Source organism: Corvus hawaiiensis, chromosome 2 (assembly GCF_020740725.1).
Source record: "Corvus hawaiiensis isolate bCorHaw1 chromosome 2, bCorHaw1.pri.cur, whole genome shotgun sequence".
Classification (NCBI taxonomy): Eukaryota; Metazoa; Chordata; class Aves; order Passeriformes; family Corvidae; genus Corvus; species Corvus hawaiiensis.
In genome coordinates, this window is record NC_063214.1 from 24,725,630 (window position 1) to 24,744,946 (window position 19,317).

The following is a 19,317-nucleotide window of genomic DNA, read 5'->3' on the forward strand; positions in this document are numbered from 1 at the left end:
CCTCAGCTGAAAGGAGAAACCTTCACTAATATCATACATTTTCCTATCTCCTCCATTTCCTTCTTGAATTCACTGTAGCTGGAGGATCCTGGGATTTACTACATTGTATTAATGTTGTAGGGTTTGGGTATTTTTTTTTTATTAGGCACTTTTTATCTCTTTTAGGAGAATTATAATTTAATTATTATGCACCTAGCTATTTCTTTAGTTTTGTTGAATAACAGCTTTATATACACTATCAGCAAAGTCAATACCAAACACAGCAGTCTATGCACTAAGTGTACGAGATTTTATTTTTCCTCATTGTCTTTCCTCTATATGTGATATAAGTATTCATATTACTTCTTGGTATTTTAATAATTCAGTTGTTTTATATAATACCTGGCTTGCTCTGGCTTCTTACTTTTTCTTTCACTTCTATTAAATTTAAGACTGTCAGGTATGTCACTCTATCAAAGGACTTAACAAATCATCATTTAGCTTTCACACATACATCCTTGGTCTAGGAAAAATGAGGATTTGGGGAGAAGGTGCTTTAGTTTTTGTCTTTGTTTCTCACCATTCTACTCTATTTTAACTGCCAATAAATTAAAATAATTTTTTCAAGTCAAGTCTGGTTTCTCCATTGACAGCAGCTGGCAAGTTACTTTCCTGTCTTTACCTTGACTCATGAACTTTTTCATCATATTTTCTTTTCCTGTCCTGTTGAGGATGGGGAGTGAGAGAGCAGTTGGGTGGAGGTCTCACAACGAGCCAGGACCCACCCACCACAATTTCCTTGACTGCTTAACAGAGGCCAGCTTTGTTTATACATAGGTAAGAGTAAGTAGAGAGTTTATTAAGTTTGGCAGTCATAACACAGCTTCTGTCAGGAAAGCAGAAAGGATCTTTTTCAAATAGTTGTATATACTAAAACTGATTTCACATGTGCCATCACAGATAAGATCACACACAGATGACAACAGATGTTCCTTGAAGCTTCTTGGAAGTGTAAAGCCAAGTCCCTGGCAGTGCTCCTGCACTGCCTTTCCAGGGCTCCAAGAAACATTGATTTTTTTATACATGGCAAGGAAAGTATTTGCATCAAAACTGATTCCTCTTTGGACTACATAACAAGGAATATTCCCAAGATGCAGCATAAAGTTTGCTGTTCGGTTTTGAATGAACATGCACAGTCCCATCTTGGGGGAGATGTTTGTGGGAGGATAAACTGATACAAAATAACCTCAGTTCAGGTGGAGTGAGGAAGAAAACTGTGCGAAAGCATTGCAACTTCCTCCATCATTCTGCAAGACCTTTTGCTTGTTGCTCTGAGCCTGCCCGATGGCTGGACACAGAAGGAGTGACACGATAAATCTGTGGTTTGCTTCTCTTGAAGTGATGTTATCTCCCTTCTGGTACAGGACTGTGGTGAGGAGCCCAAATCTAGTCTTTTGTGCCACATTACGACCAGGAATTGTCTGCCAAAGGCAGATCAGTGCCTCACTTCTTGCATCTCCTTGTCTCCTCAAGGAAGGTATGTATAAATAGAAACAATAGCAGTATCTTTTGGAGCCCTAGGGAAGAGCTGCTTGTAAAAGGACAGCGAGGCATTAGGCTCTACAGTCAATTTCTCCTGAGGGTAGATGTCATGACTGCACTACAAGCAGGATTAAACAAAGAAATTATTTAGTTAACTACATTATATCAATAATATCATTTTATAGAACTCATGAAACACTATCAGAGCTACAGATACAGTAATTACTACTTTCACACAGTAAATTATACTGCATGTGGAAATGTCTACACACAAAACCCATTTTGCCTCAAGCAGTTTTAGTATACATAAAATGTTCTGTTTCTCCTCATTGGTATTACAGTAAAGTTGTCAAGGAGACTGGGGAGTTGGACACTGTCATTGTGGAACTGCCTACAAAGGAAAAAACCCCACGGTTGAATTACATTAAATGCAAAAGCAGAGATCCAACAGCTCCTGGAAAGGACAAAGAGGTCCTGGAAAACCAATCAGATTTGAAGCTATTGTGAATAAAACACTCAGCTGTTGATGACAGATATTTGTGTATAGGCATTCCCTCAAGCTGGCTTTGGGGAACTGCATAAAAACTAACTAGGTCCTATCCCTCGAGAAAGGGAAAAATAATGAAGAATCAGCAGGTGACAATAAAGCATAAATGAAAAAACTGAGCAGGGAATTTTTCATTCTCAAATAGTAGCCGGGGTACAGCTGAGAATGACTGAGAAAATAAAAGCTCTGAAAAGGCACAAAAAGGATAAAACACAAATCCAAGTCAATACACAGCAGAAAGAAAAAAGAAAAAAAGAAGGTCAAGTCCAAAAACTATCAGCAATGATTTGAAGTAAAAAATTTCTGAAATGAAAGCTAACTTCAATAGAGCAAGAAGAAAGTATGAGCTAATGATACAAAAGTCTGCAATATTTCATAGTTTTTGTTGACCTTTAAGCCCACAAAAACAGACTGCAGAATTGAAAGATTCCCATGACAGCTATACAGAACTAAAACTAGAAGTTTGCTAAGAAGATACTGATAATTTGAGTTGTTTTGCACTTCATCAGAAGTTGTTCCTGACAGCAGCAGGTATTAATTTACTTGGTGTATGTTCATTTGGGGAGATGAGAGAGTGGTTATGCTGTAAGACGTGACTCTGACTCAGAAGAATTGGACTGAAATTAAGAAACCAGTCACTGTAAAACAGTCTTTAAGAGACTTGTAAGGATGGAAGCTTTTATTTAATTATTTTATCCTAAAATGGAAAAGCTCAAAAAGAAGTCTTTAACAATGTTATAATCTGAACCCAGGAAAATGTGGAAAATACCTAGATGATATATTCCTCAATTATCCTGGAATGTTTTATGCAGTCTAAGAAATCAAGTGACTTTAATACTGTCATAAGAACTTCAAACACCAAGACAATCTTTAAAGGAGGTAGAAGTACACTATGACAAAATAGAATCGAATCAAAACAATTTTCCTTTTGAGAGAAAAAATAGCCTGCACAATTTGAGAAGTACTATATGATTTCTGAGAAGAATGAAAATCTGGTGTTAGAAAGCGATAGAAGGTGTTAGGAGAGGGGAAAAAGAAAGAAAACATTTCTATTAGTCATTGTTATGGAGTTGAAGTTGACTGAATGTGGCAGTGCTTAAAAAAATACGTGCATAGACAGATATTTCTTTAGCGTCAGTAGTCAGACATCTTCCACAGTTCCACTTCACATAAAGTTGCAGTGCTCCAGGGAATTTAAGACCTTCTTTTCACAGGTAGAGCCACAGAGAAATTTAAGAGAATGAGTAAGTTAGATACATTGTTCATGTGCTGTGGATCGAAGCTGGGCGTTGGAGTAATCAAGAATCAGTTCAACCTCAAGTTGCAACTCTAAGTCTTAGACACACTTTCTGAAATGTCCAGAAGTGGGAAGCCTTGAAACTTGTGCTTTTTTTATATTAATAACTATCTCCATTTGGATCTACACACAGAGGGGGTAGCAGATACTTCTAGACTGTTACTTCTCCTCCTTTGTACTGCTTTCCCTCACTGCTGTGGAACTACTGACTCTGACTCACCATTTTAGGAAATGGGGATGGGCAAAGAAAGGGCTAAGAAATGAGATACCAAGTTATGGCTCAGTCATAACTGAGTTCCAGTCTGCCCAATTCTTTGATACTCCAAATGCCATAAATTTTGGCAAGTTTCAGTTATTCATTCATTAGACAGTGGGTATTCGAACACTGGAATCTTACTGGGAGCTTATAATGCAGATTTTTCATTTTTGGAGTTCAGTGGACACATATTAAGATCTTATTTTCCTTTCCAACATTAGATGACCTTCCCAAATGTGTATGATCCTGCTGTGAAAATCGATCTCACTGTAGTTGGAGTAAATGGGGACATGCTGTGCTCATTGACTATCCTTCTCTTCCAAAGCTGTTTCCAAACATTTGGAAGAAAAAGAGAAAATGTTTGCTTATTAGAGAGTAGAAAACCAAACAGTATTGTGAGCCTCAAACCCCTCTGGCAAAGGACTAGCTATGTTACATGACAGAGAAATGACAAGTGAAAAAGTTTTGATTTATTCATTCTTGGCTGAGAAGATGCTTCAGTGCGGCCTGAAGTAGTGATAATTCATGAGATGAGAGAAATGGCTGAGACAAGAATTGGTACCCATATGCTTGTGTTTTTTCTCAGCTCTGTTCAAGGACAAGTCCACTGAGACAGACAGTGCACATGATTTAAGAAGGAAATTTTTCCTGTAACTTCCAGAATTGGTTACAACTTAGTTCTGAAAATAATCTTAAAAAAACCCTGTTTCCTTTGCACTACTAGCTGTTCAGGCCTTAATTTCTCACTAACGTTAGATACTGTTTAAGCCCACTGAATGATCTCTCCTGCAAGAGAAGACAATAGTCCCTATGATAAAATATGTATTGCAATCATCTTTTTGACATGTTTCTCTACTAGATACTTCTGAACAAGTCATAAAACCACTATCACTCAAAAATATAGTGCTCTACAGATCTTTCAGATACAAAAGTAGACAAGAAAATCACAAGAAAAATCCATCCAAACCAAATGTCAACTTTGCAAGTAAAAGTGGCCATGCAGGACAAGGTGATCAGATTTCTTGCATCACATGCAAAGTCTAAAAATGTTACATCTAAACCTGCTTCCCCTTCAAGTCTTCAACCTACCAAGCCTCCTCACCTCAGTATTTCACTGCAACAGAATCACTATGACAAAAAAATTATTGCAGTCATTTGATGGGCCTCACTGACTCAAAATGTTTGTTTGTTTCTGAGGATGAGTGTTACATGGAGAGTTCATTAGAAGTAGATACAAATCAGTGAAAAGAAAGGGGGGGGATTAAAAGAAAGAGAAGTTGTGTCAGTAGACTTTCAGTTTTAGAAAATGGGTAAGAATTGCGTGAAGAGGGATGAACTCCTTCAGGCTTGTTAGAGCAGATGACACACAAACTTGACACACTTAAAATTTTATTTATAAACGCTCCATGTAAGCTGAGGACTTGAATATAGCAGCAGAGCAATGGCTTTTACTGGTCTTCTCTTGCTAAGAAGTTTGACAGACATATGATTGCACAATAGGTAACTCTTCCAAGCCTTCCTCTCCTTCCAAGCTTTACAGAGAATACTAACATCGTCAAGCTAACCTAACCTCACACTCTGAAATGTTATAATTAACTCAGAGCTTAACATAATGTTATGAGCACCATTGCCCTTTACACTGTTTATTGTAAGGTTGAAGATTTTCCTGAATTTTACATACATATATTTTCCTATATTCTTTCATCTTTGAAAGTACCTAACATCAACAGGCCCTGTGAATTTATACACCCGTGAACAACCTGACTTTTTAGCTGATCTTAGTGTGAGCAGGAAGTTGGTCTACAAAATTACAGAGAAGCCTTACAACATGAATTATTTTATGATTCTAAAATACTAAAATGTGAAAAATATGCAAAAACTATGTGAAAATAATGTGAAGATTAAAAAATATAATCCAATCAGAACATAAGCCATGGCCCAAAATAAAACTGTCCTCTCAAACATTTTTCTCAGTACTATTCTAAAGGAAAGTCTACAATCATAAGAACAGTCTCATGAAGTACATTTTAAGTTAATAACATTTCCTTTAAAAGCTAATCTACATTCCATTTTATGTGCAGGAAAGCAACAGTACTGGAAGAGACATCATAGTTTATTACCAGAGAGAGTTCATATTACTTTAGTGAGTCACCCAGTTTCAACTTCAGCAGGACTATAGCATCTGTAAAAGTGGCTGCTGTGGCAAACATCACCCTTAGTCCCACCAGCCTCTTCCTCTAATACAGAGAAATTAATCTGGAGACACACAGGATCTCCTGTCCACCCACGAACTATTTGCAGGGACGACTTCCTCCACTCCGTATCAAGGAGTACATGATGAGATTGCATGGAGAGGATGGAGCTTTACAGAAGCACACCACTTACATGGATCAATTTATCCTTGTAAGAGTGGCAGAACTAGAAGCAGTAATGAACGAATACCTGTGCTCACCTGTCAGCAAAACAGTACATGGCAAACTTGCTTTTTAGAAGAAGAACATATTTTGGTAACCATACAGCACCTCCAAGTGCTTGAGGTGACACGGCCTATCTTTATTATGCAGTCATTATCCTTCACAACTTATGGAAGAGAAATTTTGGAAAATATAGGTATGGATCTCCATACACAATACAAAGAAGATAGTAGAGGCTCCTTGCTTCCTTGAAGGCTCCAGAGAGGGAGCTTATTGCACAGCATCTAGCCTATGTCAACTCAGTACTGAAGCTTGTTAGAAAGCAGCCCTTATTTCCCACATAGAAAGAGAAGCATCATTCTATTCTATTCTCATGAAAATTGTTTGTTGTGGCCATTAAAATAATTTAAAAAACATTTATCCAGAAGAATTTTGAATTAATTGGGAAGTGAAACTTGGTGGAAGGCTTCCAGTCCATAAAAAACTTTTGGATCTATTTCCCTACAGAATAGAACATCCTAATTTCTGGAGGAGAGAAAATTAGAAGCGCACACAAAATGAAACCATATTGTTCTCAAAAACTTAAAGATGTTATCTACTCAATGGAGTAAACATATACATTCTAAAATACAGGATTCCAAGAGCCCTCCAATATGCCAATGTCACCAAAACAAAGTGAGAAATAGAAAACAATTAGGATACTTGCCACCTGAATAACTCATCAAAATTTTCATTAAACCATGTTTTCCAGCAGTACTTTTTTGTAGCCAAAAACTACTTAACAGAGCTGAGCAGTCTCACAGGGGCAGAACAACCAAACATTCCAAAACTGAGAACTGGATGAAAGATTTACCATCAGACTGAATCCTGATTACTACATAAATCCTTGTTTTTGTGTTCTTTGAAGGTAAACTTAGATTTTTCCAATTGTGCCTATGAAGTTTAGGGGGGGCAGAAGGGCAGGAAGAAAATGAGGCATCAAATTTGTCAACCTGGCGGACAGAGTGATTAGTATAATAATAATAGTAGAGGGACAAGAAGGAATGAATTTTTGAGAACTGCAGGCCTGTAATCCTGTTCTTAGATACTGTTCTCTTGGTACACCGAGATGGGTGTATTTCAGTTTACTACCAGAAGTTACAGGTCGCTCACAACATGAAGCAAATATCTCAGGAACTGCAAAAAGTACTCTGAGCTTTCCCACAGAAGTTCCTCTTGCTGGAACTCCACAGAGGAAGCAGCAGAGAAAGAGTTTTTCATTTCTGTCAAGGCTTTTACCTGCAGGAAGCATAGATGTATCCCAGTCAGATTTTTATGTCTCTTTCCATTTCATACCCACAACACAGGCACCTGGCTTAGCTTGTTAAAGAACTATTATTTAATAGGCACTCATTATGTTTCCTATCACTTCATCAGGTTTTGATGTGTTTGAATTAACCTTAAAATTCCCACTGTGTTGAGCAGGAGGCTTGGTCTAGAGACCTCCCCCTCTCCCTTCTCACTGAAATGATTTCACAGCTCAATGAAGAAAAGTTCTCTGTAGAGTCTTAGGGCAAATACACTCCATTATTCTCTTCATAGAATGGAGGATATGGTGATCAAGATTTCCTCATAAAAATAGCAAAATCTGAAGTTTGGTGATTACAGACTTTCTGTATTTCATGGAACAGTACACCAAATTTTTTTTTCTTTTATATGAAATATAATTACATTACATAAATCTGATTCCTAATGTCCTGTAAAAAACCAGTTAATACTGCAAATGCATTCACAGAAATTAAAGGCTTCAAAAGATCTGATTATATTTGCAGAACCAAATAATTCTTAAAAATTAAACTTAAGACAGCCATGAAAACGACCATGCGTACAAATGAAAAAAAGCCTGCACTTACAGTTCTATTGCCTTGTTCCACATGATAACGTATCCAGAAAGAATGAAGGACTCAATATTTACAATGTGTGTATTTCCTCTCTCTGTTCCAACATAAAGCCATTTACTCTGGAAAGGTAGATGGCAGTAAGTAATCCTGGAAAAGAAAAAAAATACAAAACAACAAAATAAAAGTGACTGAATATCACATCAACAATATTTTTAAACAATTTTGCAGCTGAAAGAATTATTCTTTCCACTTTATAACTTGAGAAAAGCCTGCCCAGTTGGCATTCTGAAAAATGTGCAGGTTCTGGGGGTCATGTCTAGGAAAATCATAAAAGAGAACATGAAACAAAACAGGGCCATCCTGCCTGCCTATATTAAGGGCAGGAAAAAAGAGATGGATCACTTGAGCACTGAACTAAGTCTATCTATCTCCATGAGCATGTACATTGCACTTTGATAGTATTCAGGGCTCTCAAAGGCGGCTTTCTTATTTCCTTTCTTAGAATAAGCAGATTATCCAGTTGAACACACAGAGTTTTGTGGACATCAGTGGAATTCGTGTTTTGTACAACAGAAGTGTAACACCATAATTCACACAAGAAAACATTCATTTATTTGCCATCTGGAAGACTAGGGCCTTCGATAAGAGCATTTATCAAAATTGAATTATCACAGGCACACTGAATCCTACATTCATATTACAAGGTGATGAACAGGTGCTACATTAGCTTGGAAAGATGTCATGACAATTTCTCATGATAATATATAGAAGTTTTCACAGATGACAAATGAGTAGATTCAGGTAACTTTCATACTATGCTTATTACATAGATACTACATACATTCAAACAAAACTAAATCGAGATGAGAAGACATTTGCTACTTATATTTAAGTGAATGCATGTTACCTACAGAGACTGAAACTTAATCCAACCTTATGGTACAGACTTGTAAATTTTGACAAAAACCCAGTTATTTTGCTTGGTATGTTGTATGTTATATTTATCACTCAGTTCCACAAACAGGTTATTTCTGGCTTTTATATACAAAATTGATTTATTTTTTTCCTTAGCGCCTCCAACCCCCAAAAAAGTACATACAGTATTTAAAACCATGCATATTTAACATTTACATTCTTATGGTACAGCAATCTTTCTGAATTTATTATGAAGGAGTGAGAGGGGTGTTGGCAATCTTTCAGTAATTTGGCTCTCTCCAATTACAGTCAAGTAAAGTCCTCTGAGTTGAGTATTTGCCACTCTTTAAGGAACTGTTCAATAATTATACAAATTAAATATACTTTATGTAATTGTTCCCTGTAAAGTACTCTCAACAAACAAAAAGGTTCCAAACAGATTATACACTGTATTTGCATAGTTCTGTGGTTTTCAGAGTATCTAATAAACTGTCAGTACCCTTTAATGCTAAATTCATTCAAGCGAGGAAAATTCCCTTATTTGTACTTATGCATCACACTGGATTGAATACAGCTGAAATATGGAGTCTTCACATCCTAACTTATGGGGAAAATTATTGTGGAATCATGGAACCAGGAATAAGGCTTACCCTTCACAGAAATCTTGTTTTGTTGATTAAAGTGAGACTGAAATATGAGATAGGCTTTGTTCTGTCCAGCTGGACAGGGTTAAATTTTACCATCAGTTGTCTAATTTTGGCAGCAATTCTGGAGCCTTTAGTGGAAAGGGCACCAAATTTTTCAAGAGAATTGCTTTGAGAATGGGAGTTATATTTTAGTATGCATAACTGAAAATGCCTTCAAGCAGCAACATAGTACTGATGTTGTGGGTGCAGTCAGACCAACAAAGATCCAACAGAAACAACTGCAGAAGGTGTATGTCCCCTACATAATCCCTGATGGAGTTCAAGCTATTAGCTTTATTCTTCTGCTCATAACAGGTGCAAAGCACCATTTGCCCATTTGACTTTATAGTTTCAAATGGGAATAGTTTCACATCTTTCCTGATCCTTTTCCTTTACACTAAACAACTCCACTTCTTCTGCTTTCTCTTCAGGTACACCATTTCCTTCACTTCTGGTTAAATTAATATTTAGTCTTTTTTTTGTTGTTTTATTTCTTGCATTTCTGTACTACCTCTACTCTTCTTTCTTTCACTGCAGAGCATATGAGTGCTTTGTTAGGTCCCAGCCCATAAAAAACTCCTCTGGTTGATAAACCCTCTTAAATCACTTCATGTTGAAGGTCACTCAACACTCATTTGTAGTAAACTGTTAAATTACAGGAAGAGAAGACAATTTTGACTTGAAAATGTTGAAAACATAGCTATCTAGTGACTGACAAAAAATTCATGAGTTCCAATGTGAACCCTATTTGACTTGAATGCTGCTACTCCAAATCCTTGCAGTAGTGTCATCAGACTAAACAGGTTGAAGTCCACCTAGGACAATACTACTTTTCAGTCCTCTGTTAAATCCATTCACAACCCTGAATGGGGTATTGCAGAAAACTTGGTCTCCCATGTGCAAGAATGAATCCAGCTGATTATGAATAAAGTTTCAACATCACCTCACACACTGCTTGAGGCTGCTTTGGGCTGCTTTTCATCCTTTTTGGTTTCTACGTCATGATCTCTAGGACACGCTGCCACAACAACCAACTGACTAAGTGGATGTCTGCATTTCCAGATATTGCATGTTCTCTGTCTGCCTGCCTTAGGTTTAAAATTCCAAGAACATAATGCTTTAAGAACAAGGTCCTACAGCAAGAGAAAAATCAGACTAACGTAGTAACTACTAATAAGTATTTAGGCCATAAGTTATTAGACTTAATATCCTGCTAGCTTATCTGAAATCCCAGGCATCAGTCACTAGTAAGTCTGGATGTACAATATGAAGCACCAAAAGGGAATTAGGTATTGCTAAAGAATGAAAAAAATGCACCACCGCCTCTCCTGTTTTCTTAAGATCAGCTACTTCCTCTTAAATAATTTCATTTTGTCATGACAAATTTATGGGACAGCCAGATAAGAAAATATTCTTGTATGTTTTTTCTTCCACAAAGAAAACTACCCTATGAGTCTTCCTTGTTTACCCAAACTGTTACTAGACATTATGAAATGTCTAATTATGAAATGTATAAATGTCATGAAACCTTTTGCAATATGTGAGCTTAAAAGAAAATGGTATTCCCTTAAAGACAATCCAGTTTTATTTTACATTATGTAAATTAAATTCAAACTAATTTATATATTATTGACTTTTCACTTCTACAGAAAACATTAACTTGACTTTGAGGCTTGGAAACTTTGAAGCAAGACTCAGATTTTTAATGAATATCTTCCATCTCGGTAAGTACTGAAATTACATAACGATTTCTTCAAGAGAAAACAATGAAGTCTCATACTGTAGTTTTCACTGTGGATGAAAGGTATTCTATTATATGACTCTATTAGTCATATATCCCACAAGCAAATTAAGATGTCCTTTGATGCCATTACAAAAACGAGACAATAAGCCAGAAAGAAAGAAAGAAAGGCTATTTTTCTTCTTAAGAAGGTAGGGGTTGTACTGAATTATGTCAGTAAGAAGTGCTTTTGACAAAGTTTAATCAGGTTGTCAATCTGACTGACATAACATGCAACCAAATTGAATGGAAACTTGAGGATTTTCTCAATGTTGATCACTTAACAGAAAGCCAGCCAGAAATGTGGATATTATACATTCTTAGCAGCAAACCACAACATGAATCTTATCGATCATTGTAAGAAATAGTAAAAACCACGAACTGATACCCAAAAAAGGTGTTTCTATTCTGCCAGAAGAGTCTGGAACATTGTATCATTCTTCCAAATGACAAAACAGGATATAGAATGTAATTTTTAAAAAATCACGAGGTACTAGCTAAAACACTTAAATCAGAATAAAGTAAGGAAAACTATTTTGCTAAGGTCCTAAAAACGTAACTAAAATTACATAAGTAAGACAAAAGACATAATGGAATAACTGAAAGAGGCATTGTCAAAACATTTTAGAAAGGAATATATTCTGACTAGCAAATCTTAAAAAGGTATATTTTTCAGAAAATCACAACACTCTACAGTCTAACAACCATGGCCAAAAACTGACTGCATATTAGTAGATTACTACAATGTTAAAATAATTTAGAATGCTATATTCTCTGAAGTATTAGTAAATACTCTCAGATGACTTAAAATCATCTTTATTACATTACTTGTATTTCTCTAAGAAAGAGAAAAGATAATTTTGAGAACATTTCTTTCCGCCTCTGCTTTGTTATTTTTGTTTTTCCATTTTTAGTATGTAAAGTTTTCCTGGAACACTATTGCTGGTGGTGAGTGGGGAGAGCTGCTGAAGTGGGGAGAGTAAATTGCCTTTTTGTCAAAATGATAAACAGTTATTCCAAATTAATTATTTAATTGCTCATTCATGGACATCAAAACTGCAATTAAATTTATACTATGGCTTTTCCCTTCATACAGAAAATCTTAAATACTAACAAGCATAGAAACTGTGTATCCCCTATGCCCAGCACTGACTGGCAGAGGAATTCAGTTTCTGTAAGCTCCTACAGAAAACAAACATCAGCTTGAACTTCATTTCAGAATCCTACCAAAATAAACTACACTGTCCATGTTCTCAGGAAATAAGGAAATCTCACAAATTTACAGGAAAAGTGGGAGATAAAACATGAAGGAGCATTAACCTGGGAACATGGGTAGCTGACAGGAAACAGTCCCAGTAGCTCCAAGGCATGCCAGTCATGGTCCTGGCCCATCTTCTGCTCTCAGTGACGCCTAAGGGACTGCCACTGTCTTACACCCCAATTACAGTGCATTGCCTCAGCATGGATGAACGCAGCTGCTGAGGAAGTTGATCACCTTCTTAAGAAGGTTATGGCTATCAAAAGTCTTCCTTTTCATTGCAGTGATTATGGCTCTTCCCCTGACTCCAGGGATTTTCTCCAGCATCCTCTGATGCTTTCAGTACTCTCAGCTAATTTATGCTATTTCCTTCAGCTGGTCATCCCCAAAAGCTGTTCTCTTGGCACTGCCACCTGATAGACTGGGCATCATCCCTGGTACTTGCCAATGACAGACTGATGTTATGTCAGGTCCTTTTTCAAAGCAGCTCTTTTTTGAGAGGAATCTGTGGCCTGTGTAGCCTTCAATGAATATTCACGACAGAGGAAAACCACTACATAAGCCCTTCCCTTCTGTCCTGGTATCTGCAGGGTTTCTTCACCCCAACAATGAAAAACTAAAGCTGCTGGGGGTGCCTCAGGACTTTGTACCACTCCTCTTCTCCCTCCATCAGCAAGCACAATTTATTTCCACCTAATTTATTTTCTTCCCTCATACTCCCTTAATCTTTTGGTAATTTTGAACAAAACTAAAACAAAACAAAGCACATCAGACTCATCTAGTGCCCCTCCTTCTCCAGCGGTTGAAAGTGGACTGAGATAGCTTCTGGCTAGCCAGTATTCTCAGGAAGTGTAAGGTTACTTTTCTGTCAGTTCAGTAGAGAATATTCAAGCTGAGATCATTGCTTTAAGTCACAAAATGGACACAGGAAGATTCAGACAGATATTCACGCGAAGTAATTTGTAGCTGACCTGACGTGCCTAAACAGAAGCACAGGTTAAAGCTACTGACAATGAAAAAAAGGAGTTGTTTCCAGCAGATCTAGCAAAGGATGTAAATTATGAGCTATTTGGCCTCTGGAGGTATTTAGTTTTCTTCCTGGTCTATATATAAATTTGGAGCTTATCAGCACTGTAAGATGTAAAAACCATGTACAGCAGCAGCCATTCATGCAGTCTGCCATCCACATGATGTGATGTGTTTTCAGCAGATGGTTGTGCAGTTCCCCAGACAGATGTGAACTGGGTCTGTGCACATTAATAACAACATTTCCTCTGCAACACGGGGTGTTGTTACATACCAGGAAGTCCTAGGAAGACAGAAATCCAAGATGAACTCCATTATTATGAGTTCCAATGTTTAACTTCCACTCTCATTTTAACTTACTTGGAGAGTACGCAAAGTCTCTAGGGCTGATGTGAAAGTACAGGAAATACTTTAAATTACTAACTGGCTGGCTAAGAGTCAAATGAAATATAGAGCAGTTCAATACATCTGGAGAGTTTCTTCCTTTTAGGGTCTTGGTGATACTAATCACAACATGAATATTTCTCCTATTCAAACTAGATTCTACACATACCATATAAGATAATTTCAGAAACTCATAGCAGCCCTGCACACACAGATCCTAGCAGAAAGTGAATGAACCAAACGTGCCTTTGAGACTGATACTTGTAGTCAACTTGTTTTTTAAAAACAGATTTAGTTTTGATTTCAATTAAGAAAAATATTCTCTTTCACATATATTTTCTGCTAGCATCAGCAGTCAACATTTATTTTGAATTAAAATCAGTTGATCTGTCTTATTTTATCTTTTAATTACTTACATAGAAGAAACTGAAGTCAAGCTAAAAACACATTGAGCATAAATTGCATTGCATCCTGGTGCCACCATAGCATAGGATAAACCACATTGTTATTTAGGAACATCTGGGCACAACAGGAATATTAAGGTAAATGATATTCTCAAAATACTGCATGAACAGTTTTGTCTCTGGATTTTTTCCAGAGTGTTATACAGACTGCTCATATATTTGTTGTTTTAAGACTATAGTGCATACACTGCAAATAAAGGTGATGACAGGACTGGGTAGGTGAAGAGTATCTAATGAGAAGTGTAAGAATTAGAACTTAATTCTATTTTTCCACCAAATTCAGAGCTGAATGTGACTATTCTGTTCATAACTACTCAGTGAATCATCTCAACCAATAAATTCTAAGTTATTAATGAAAGTCACAAACTATTTACAATTAAAAACTGTGAAACAAGTCACTGTTTAGCTCACATATCACTGTGCCTATTTCCTGCCTGAACTACCAATACCTGCAGACAGTATGACCACTTGAAGACATTACTTGAGCTTATACCTTGTAGTCTGTAGAGATCACTGTTTTAAAGAAAGACAGTAAAATGAATTGCTTTACATGAGGCAACTTAATACGTGTTCCTTACATAGAAATGTGTATGAAAAATGGAGTCAAGGCAGTGGTAACAAGTTACTTTCTACACCTATACTTCTATTTGCCAATGTTCCTTTCAAGTTTGGTATCTCAGACTATTCATCTTACCCAATCAGTCCACAGAACAGTTTTATTTATCTTTGTTTTATACTGGTTTAGATACAAGTATTCATCACAGTCACTGCTGCTTGTACAAGAGCAATAATTTAATTTGTGGATTGGAATGTAAGAAATGAACCTTTGGGGTTCCTCTTTTCTGTTTAATTCTGATTTCTTCAAATTAACTACCACTTCAGCTAGAATAAATTACTAAAAGATACCTCTTGATTTAAAGAATTTCAGTGATGGGAGATTTTCTACAAATGGTGAGGTACAACAAATCAGGATTCCACCTCTAAACTGTAATTTCAATACAAATTATCCAAAGCAAAGTATACTTCTAGCTACTTGTGAACATCCTGTATATAATTAAGAGGCATCCTTCTCTGCCCCCACTTCAATTTCTGCAAATTCTACGTAGAAGAAATGTTAAGAAAACATTTTCACTTTAGGGTTTCACTTGGACCAATAGGCTTAAATAGTGCTGAGATATCTAACACAATTATTTATTTTGACAAAGCAAAAAAGCTTATGCAGCTATTTTCCATCAAATTATTTGTACATGTCATCTGGCTGGTGGTCCATTGCTGCTTTCAATGTGTTTAAGACACAAGCATTTTTTATGGTTTCCCTTACCTGAAATACTTTACATAAGCAACTTAAAAGAATGAAGAAAACAAGAAGCACAAAAAAAAAAAAGTAAAATTTTAAGAAATGCAGCTGGAAAACTATTTCTTTCTCAATATATTTTGGGTTTGTCCCTCTTTTTTCATTGGATCTATTGGCACATTCTGAAGCATTCTGATTTTTAGAAATTAGGACTGATCATTAATCCTTTAAAGTGTTAAAAACTAAAACATAAAGTGCAAGGTAAAGCACTATTAATAGTATATTCCGTTTCTTGTTCCTCTTCTTTTCTGTTAAAACAATTGAGATTAAAAGTAGGCTGGTTCCTCTGTTTCTTCAAAAGCCAGAACTTCCTGTGTAAACCTTCTGGACAGGGGAACTAACCCTACAAGTTAGGTCCATTCTTGACTTGTGACCTCACTATTTCAAATGAATTTGCAATCACAACTGTAGTAAATAGTTTACAGCATTTAAAAAAATACTTGTTTTAAGAAATGCTTATGTTAACTGCATAAAACATCAGTGTAGCAACTACATGAATATTTGTAATGGCTGTCAACATAAATTATTTACAAACAGTTAACTCAAAAGAACCTAGAACAAATGAGAAAAAGCATGTTCAGGAATATATTAGATGCATTCCATTTGATTAAGTTAGTAAACCCAGAGATCTCCCTTGAATGAAGACTGAATTTAGGTATTTAGATAAAATCGTATGAGGTTATTATGAACTCTTTAGAAGGACAGTCAAAGTCTACAGTATGCCACAGGTCCCTTGGTTTTTCCCAGTTTTATTTCTTATAACTAATCTTCTTACAACTCCGTAAGAGGTCACCTTGACCTATCCAATATGCCATAACACAAAGACAGCTGCACTATAACCACCTATAAGATACAGGCACTGAAATTCCCACCCTCCAAGGCTGTCCACAGTAGCTCTGCAGCAAGTTATGGGCATTACTGGAGCTCAAGAACAACTTAGAAGTCCCAATGTGCAAGGGCATGACAATTTTTGTAGCCTGTGCTACTAATAATTTGCTTCATTTTCAGAATGACAGAAAATTGCTTTCCTTCCTCTTGTGCAAATGCACAGCAAAGAGATACCCTCTTTTGTCAACTCCCTTTCATGGTTTTGACTGCAAATTCATTGGAATGTCTTACCTGTAGGAGCAGGATCTGACAGTGACGGCGACAGTGACACACTCTCCCTGGCTAGATCTTTAGTATTACACAACAGTAATGCCATGGATTAAACAGGTGTAACATGAAGACTTGGTCCCAAGAGAAAAAGACAAAGAAATTACATGGAAACTTGCTTCCTTAAACAGAAAAAGATGCTGGAAGAAACCAGCATTCTTTTCATTGACTTCTAATTTGTTTCTGATGCTGACTCAGGGTCATTACACAACAAAAATGAGAATAAAAATTTCACAAAATCAGTGAGGTGAGCAAATTAATGAAACAGGGTTGGAAAACAGACTCTTGGTCTCATCTTCAGGGAAAAGACAATGTACATGATTTTTCTCTTGTCTACTGGCTTGTGAAATCACTATTTTGTATTTGTAATACTTCACTTGTCCTTTAGAAATTTCTTTGAAGGTTAAGTAAAAATAGGGTTGTAATACCAAACATACTGACAGTGATGGGCAATACAGAGTACAGTAAGAGCCACTGAGTTTCTTAGCAATGAAAAAAGCCAAACAAAGGATGGAACAGGGAGATGACGTTCTCAAAAGAGAAAGTTTTTGATGTGTTTATTTCATTGATTTTGTAGCATCTGCATGAAAAAAACCCAAACACCTAGGGGGTAGAGTTTCTCTCATCCCTTCACCCAACATTGAATACATAAATCAAAAATGCAGTTTTTTGTTTCCCAGTCTCATAGTTCCAAAAATGTAAATTGGGACCTAGCTCAAAGATGAAAGGTTGAAACTTGTCTTTTGTTTAACAGCTTGACTTCACAGAGCTGCTGGAAAAGTAAACTAAAGATATGTTAGGATTTCACCCTCTGCTAGCTGCAATATACACAAATCTGTGTTTATCATGCATTCTTACTAAAGTAAGTTTAAACCCAATTTTATATCAATATCAATCAAGTTATTTTGAATGACACACTAAAATCAGGATAAGACTGAAATACTGAAATTGACTTCAAAGAAAAAATAATTTTACATGTGCATGCTTTTTCTTTGTATGCATGCTTTTTTTCTTTACAGCTCCCATCAATTAAAATCACGTAGACTTATTGGAGACCAGCTGTTCCCATTTGTTGCGCTTCAGTAGACAGGGACTCTGTGATTAATGGTCCTTGTTTTTCTGCAATCTGTAGTCTCTCTTCTCTTCCTGCTCATGTACTGTTTAATGATATAATCTCAACACCGACATTACTAGCTCTATTTCTGATTTACTGGAATAATGCCCAGAGTTTATTGTGACAGAAGGAGAAGTATCCTAAATCATTGCATTGGGTTCTTGCTTGAAGCTGACATGTGTCTGGGCAGGAAAGAGGTGGGGTGGTTTCCAAGAACAAAATTACTTACTGCAACTGAACGGGAGCATGTTCTTCACTGCTCCAACATATGACTGGAAATCTAATATAACAAAGGTCAGTGGAAAGATCTGAACAGAACCCTGAAAGGTATTTCAAAACTCTAATTTGAAAACTTCAAAAGAGAAAACCATATCATTCCTGTATCTACATTATAACTGTAACAAGAAAATTCAACTGATAGTATAGACTGTTTATGCTGCCTGAACTTGCTTACATTTTAAAAGACATCTTTATTTTTTTTCTGTTGTCTAATATGATGCATTTTTGTATTACAGTATTTGGCCTCTCATTTGTTATGACTGAGACCATGAAACACAGTTGTTCAATGTATAGCTGTGAGCATGTATTTTAAATTTTGTTATCCAAACTTGGCCTCAGAGCAATTTGGCAACATAGCTGCTATGTGAAAACAGCATAACATGTTACCCTGTGTTTTCTCAAAAAAGCATAACTCTACTGAAAAACATGCTTTATTTTTTACAAAGCATTACAAACAACAAGCACACTGCTCAGCATATGATGTAAGGTTTGACAGCATATAGCAACATTATGTCTCATTAGGACTTTTTCCCAGAAGAAAGAAACCCACACAGAAGTTACCTAGGCAGACAATCAGATGTGGCCAGGTGACATAAAATTTAAACAATCCAGGATATTTTTTTCTTCCATATTGAAAGAAAAAAAAAAACTTTTCAAAGATGTTTTGCAAAACGGAATTTTGAAGACATTGTTCTTTTTCTCAGAGAAATAATACAACGAACTACAGCCAGAGAGACCCAAAGGAAGATGCAGATTGGAAAAGAGGGGTTTGTCAGCCCAGAGGGCCCTGTACTGTTTTTAAGTCCCCAGGTAATTGTGCCAGCTATGCATTTTTCTCCAGCAGTTCTATGGGCCATGACGGTTTCATGTGCGCATGTGTGAAGTGATTGGTTTTAAGTCATCTTTCAGGGGATTTTTGCCCTTCTGCTATCACAGACAGCTGCTATCTCTAATTCAGATGTTATTCAGATGTAGCATATTAGGCAT

General features: G+C 36.4%; 1 protein-coding gene across 8 annotated transcripts in view; it reads right to left on the reverse strand.

The window, feature by feature from the left end:
* The window catches only part of STXBP5L (syntaxin binding protein 5L), a 190,453-nt gene that overhangs the window by 91,758 nt on the left and 79,378 nt on the right, over nucleotides 1-19,317 (reverse strand). For all 8 annotated transcript variants that reach the window (XM_048293886.1, XM_048293888.1, XM_048293892.1 and 5 more), the window contains exon 5: nucleotides 7,928-8,062. In XM_048293886.1, the coding sequence (XP_048149843.1) occupies nucleotides 7,928-8,062 (135 nt within the window). The remainder of the gene's footprint in view (nucleotides 1-7,927; nucleotides 8,063-19,317) is intronic.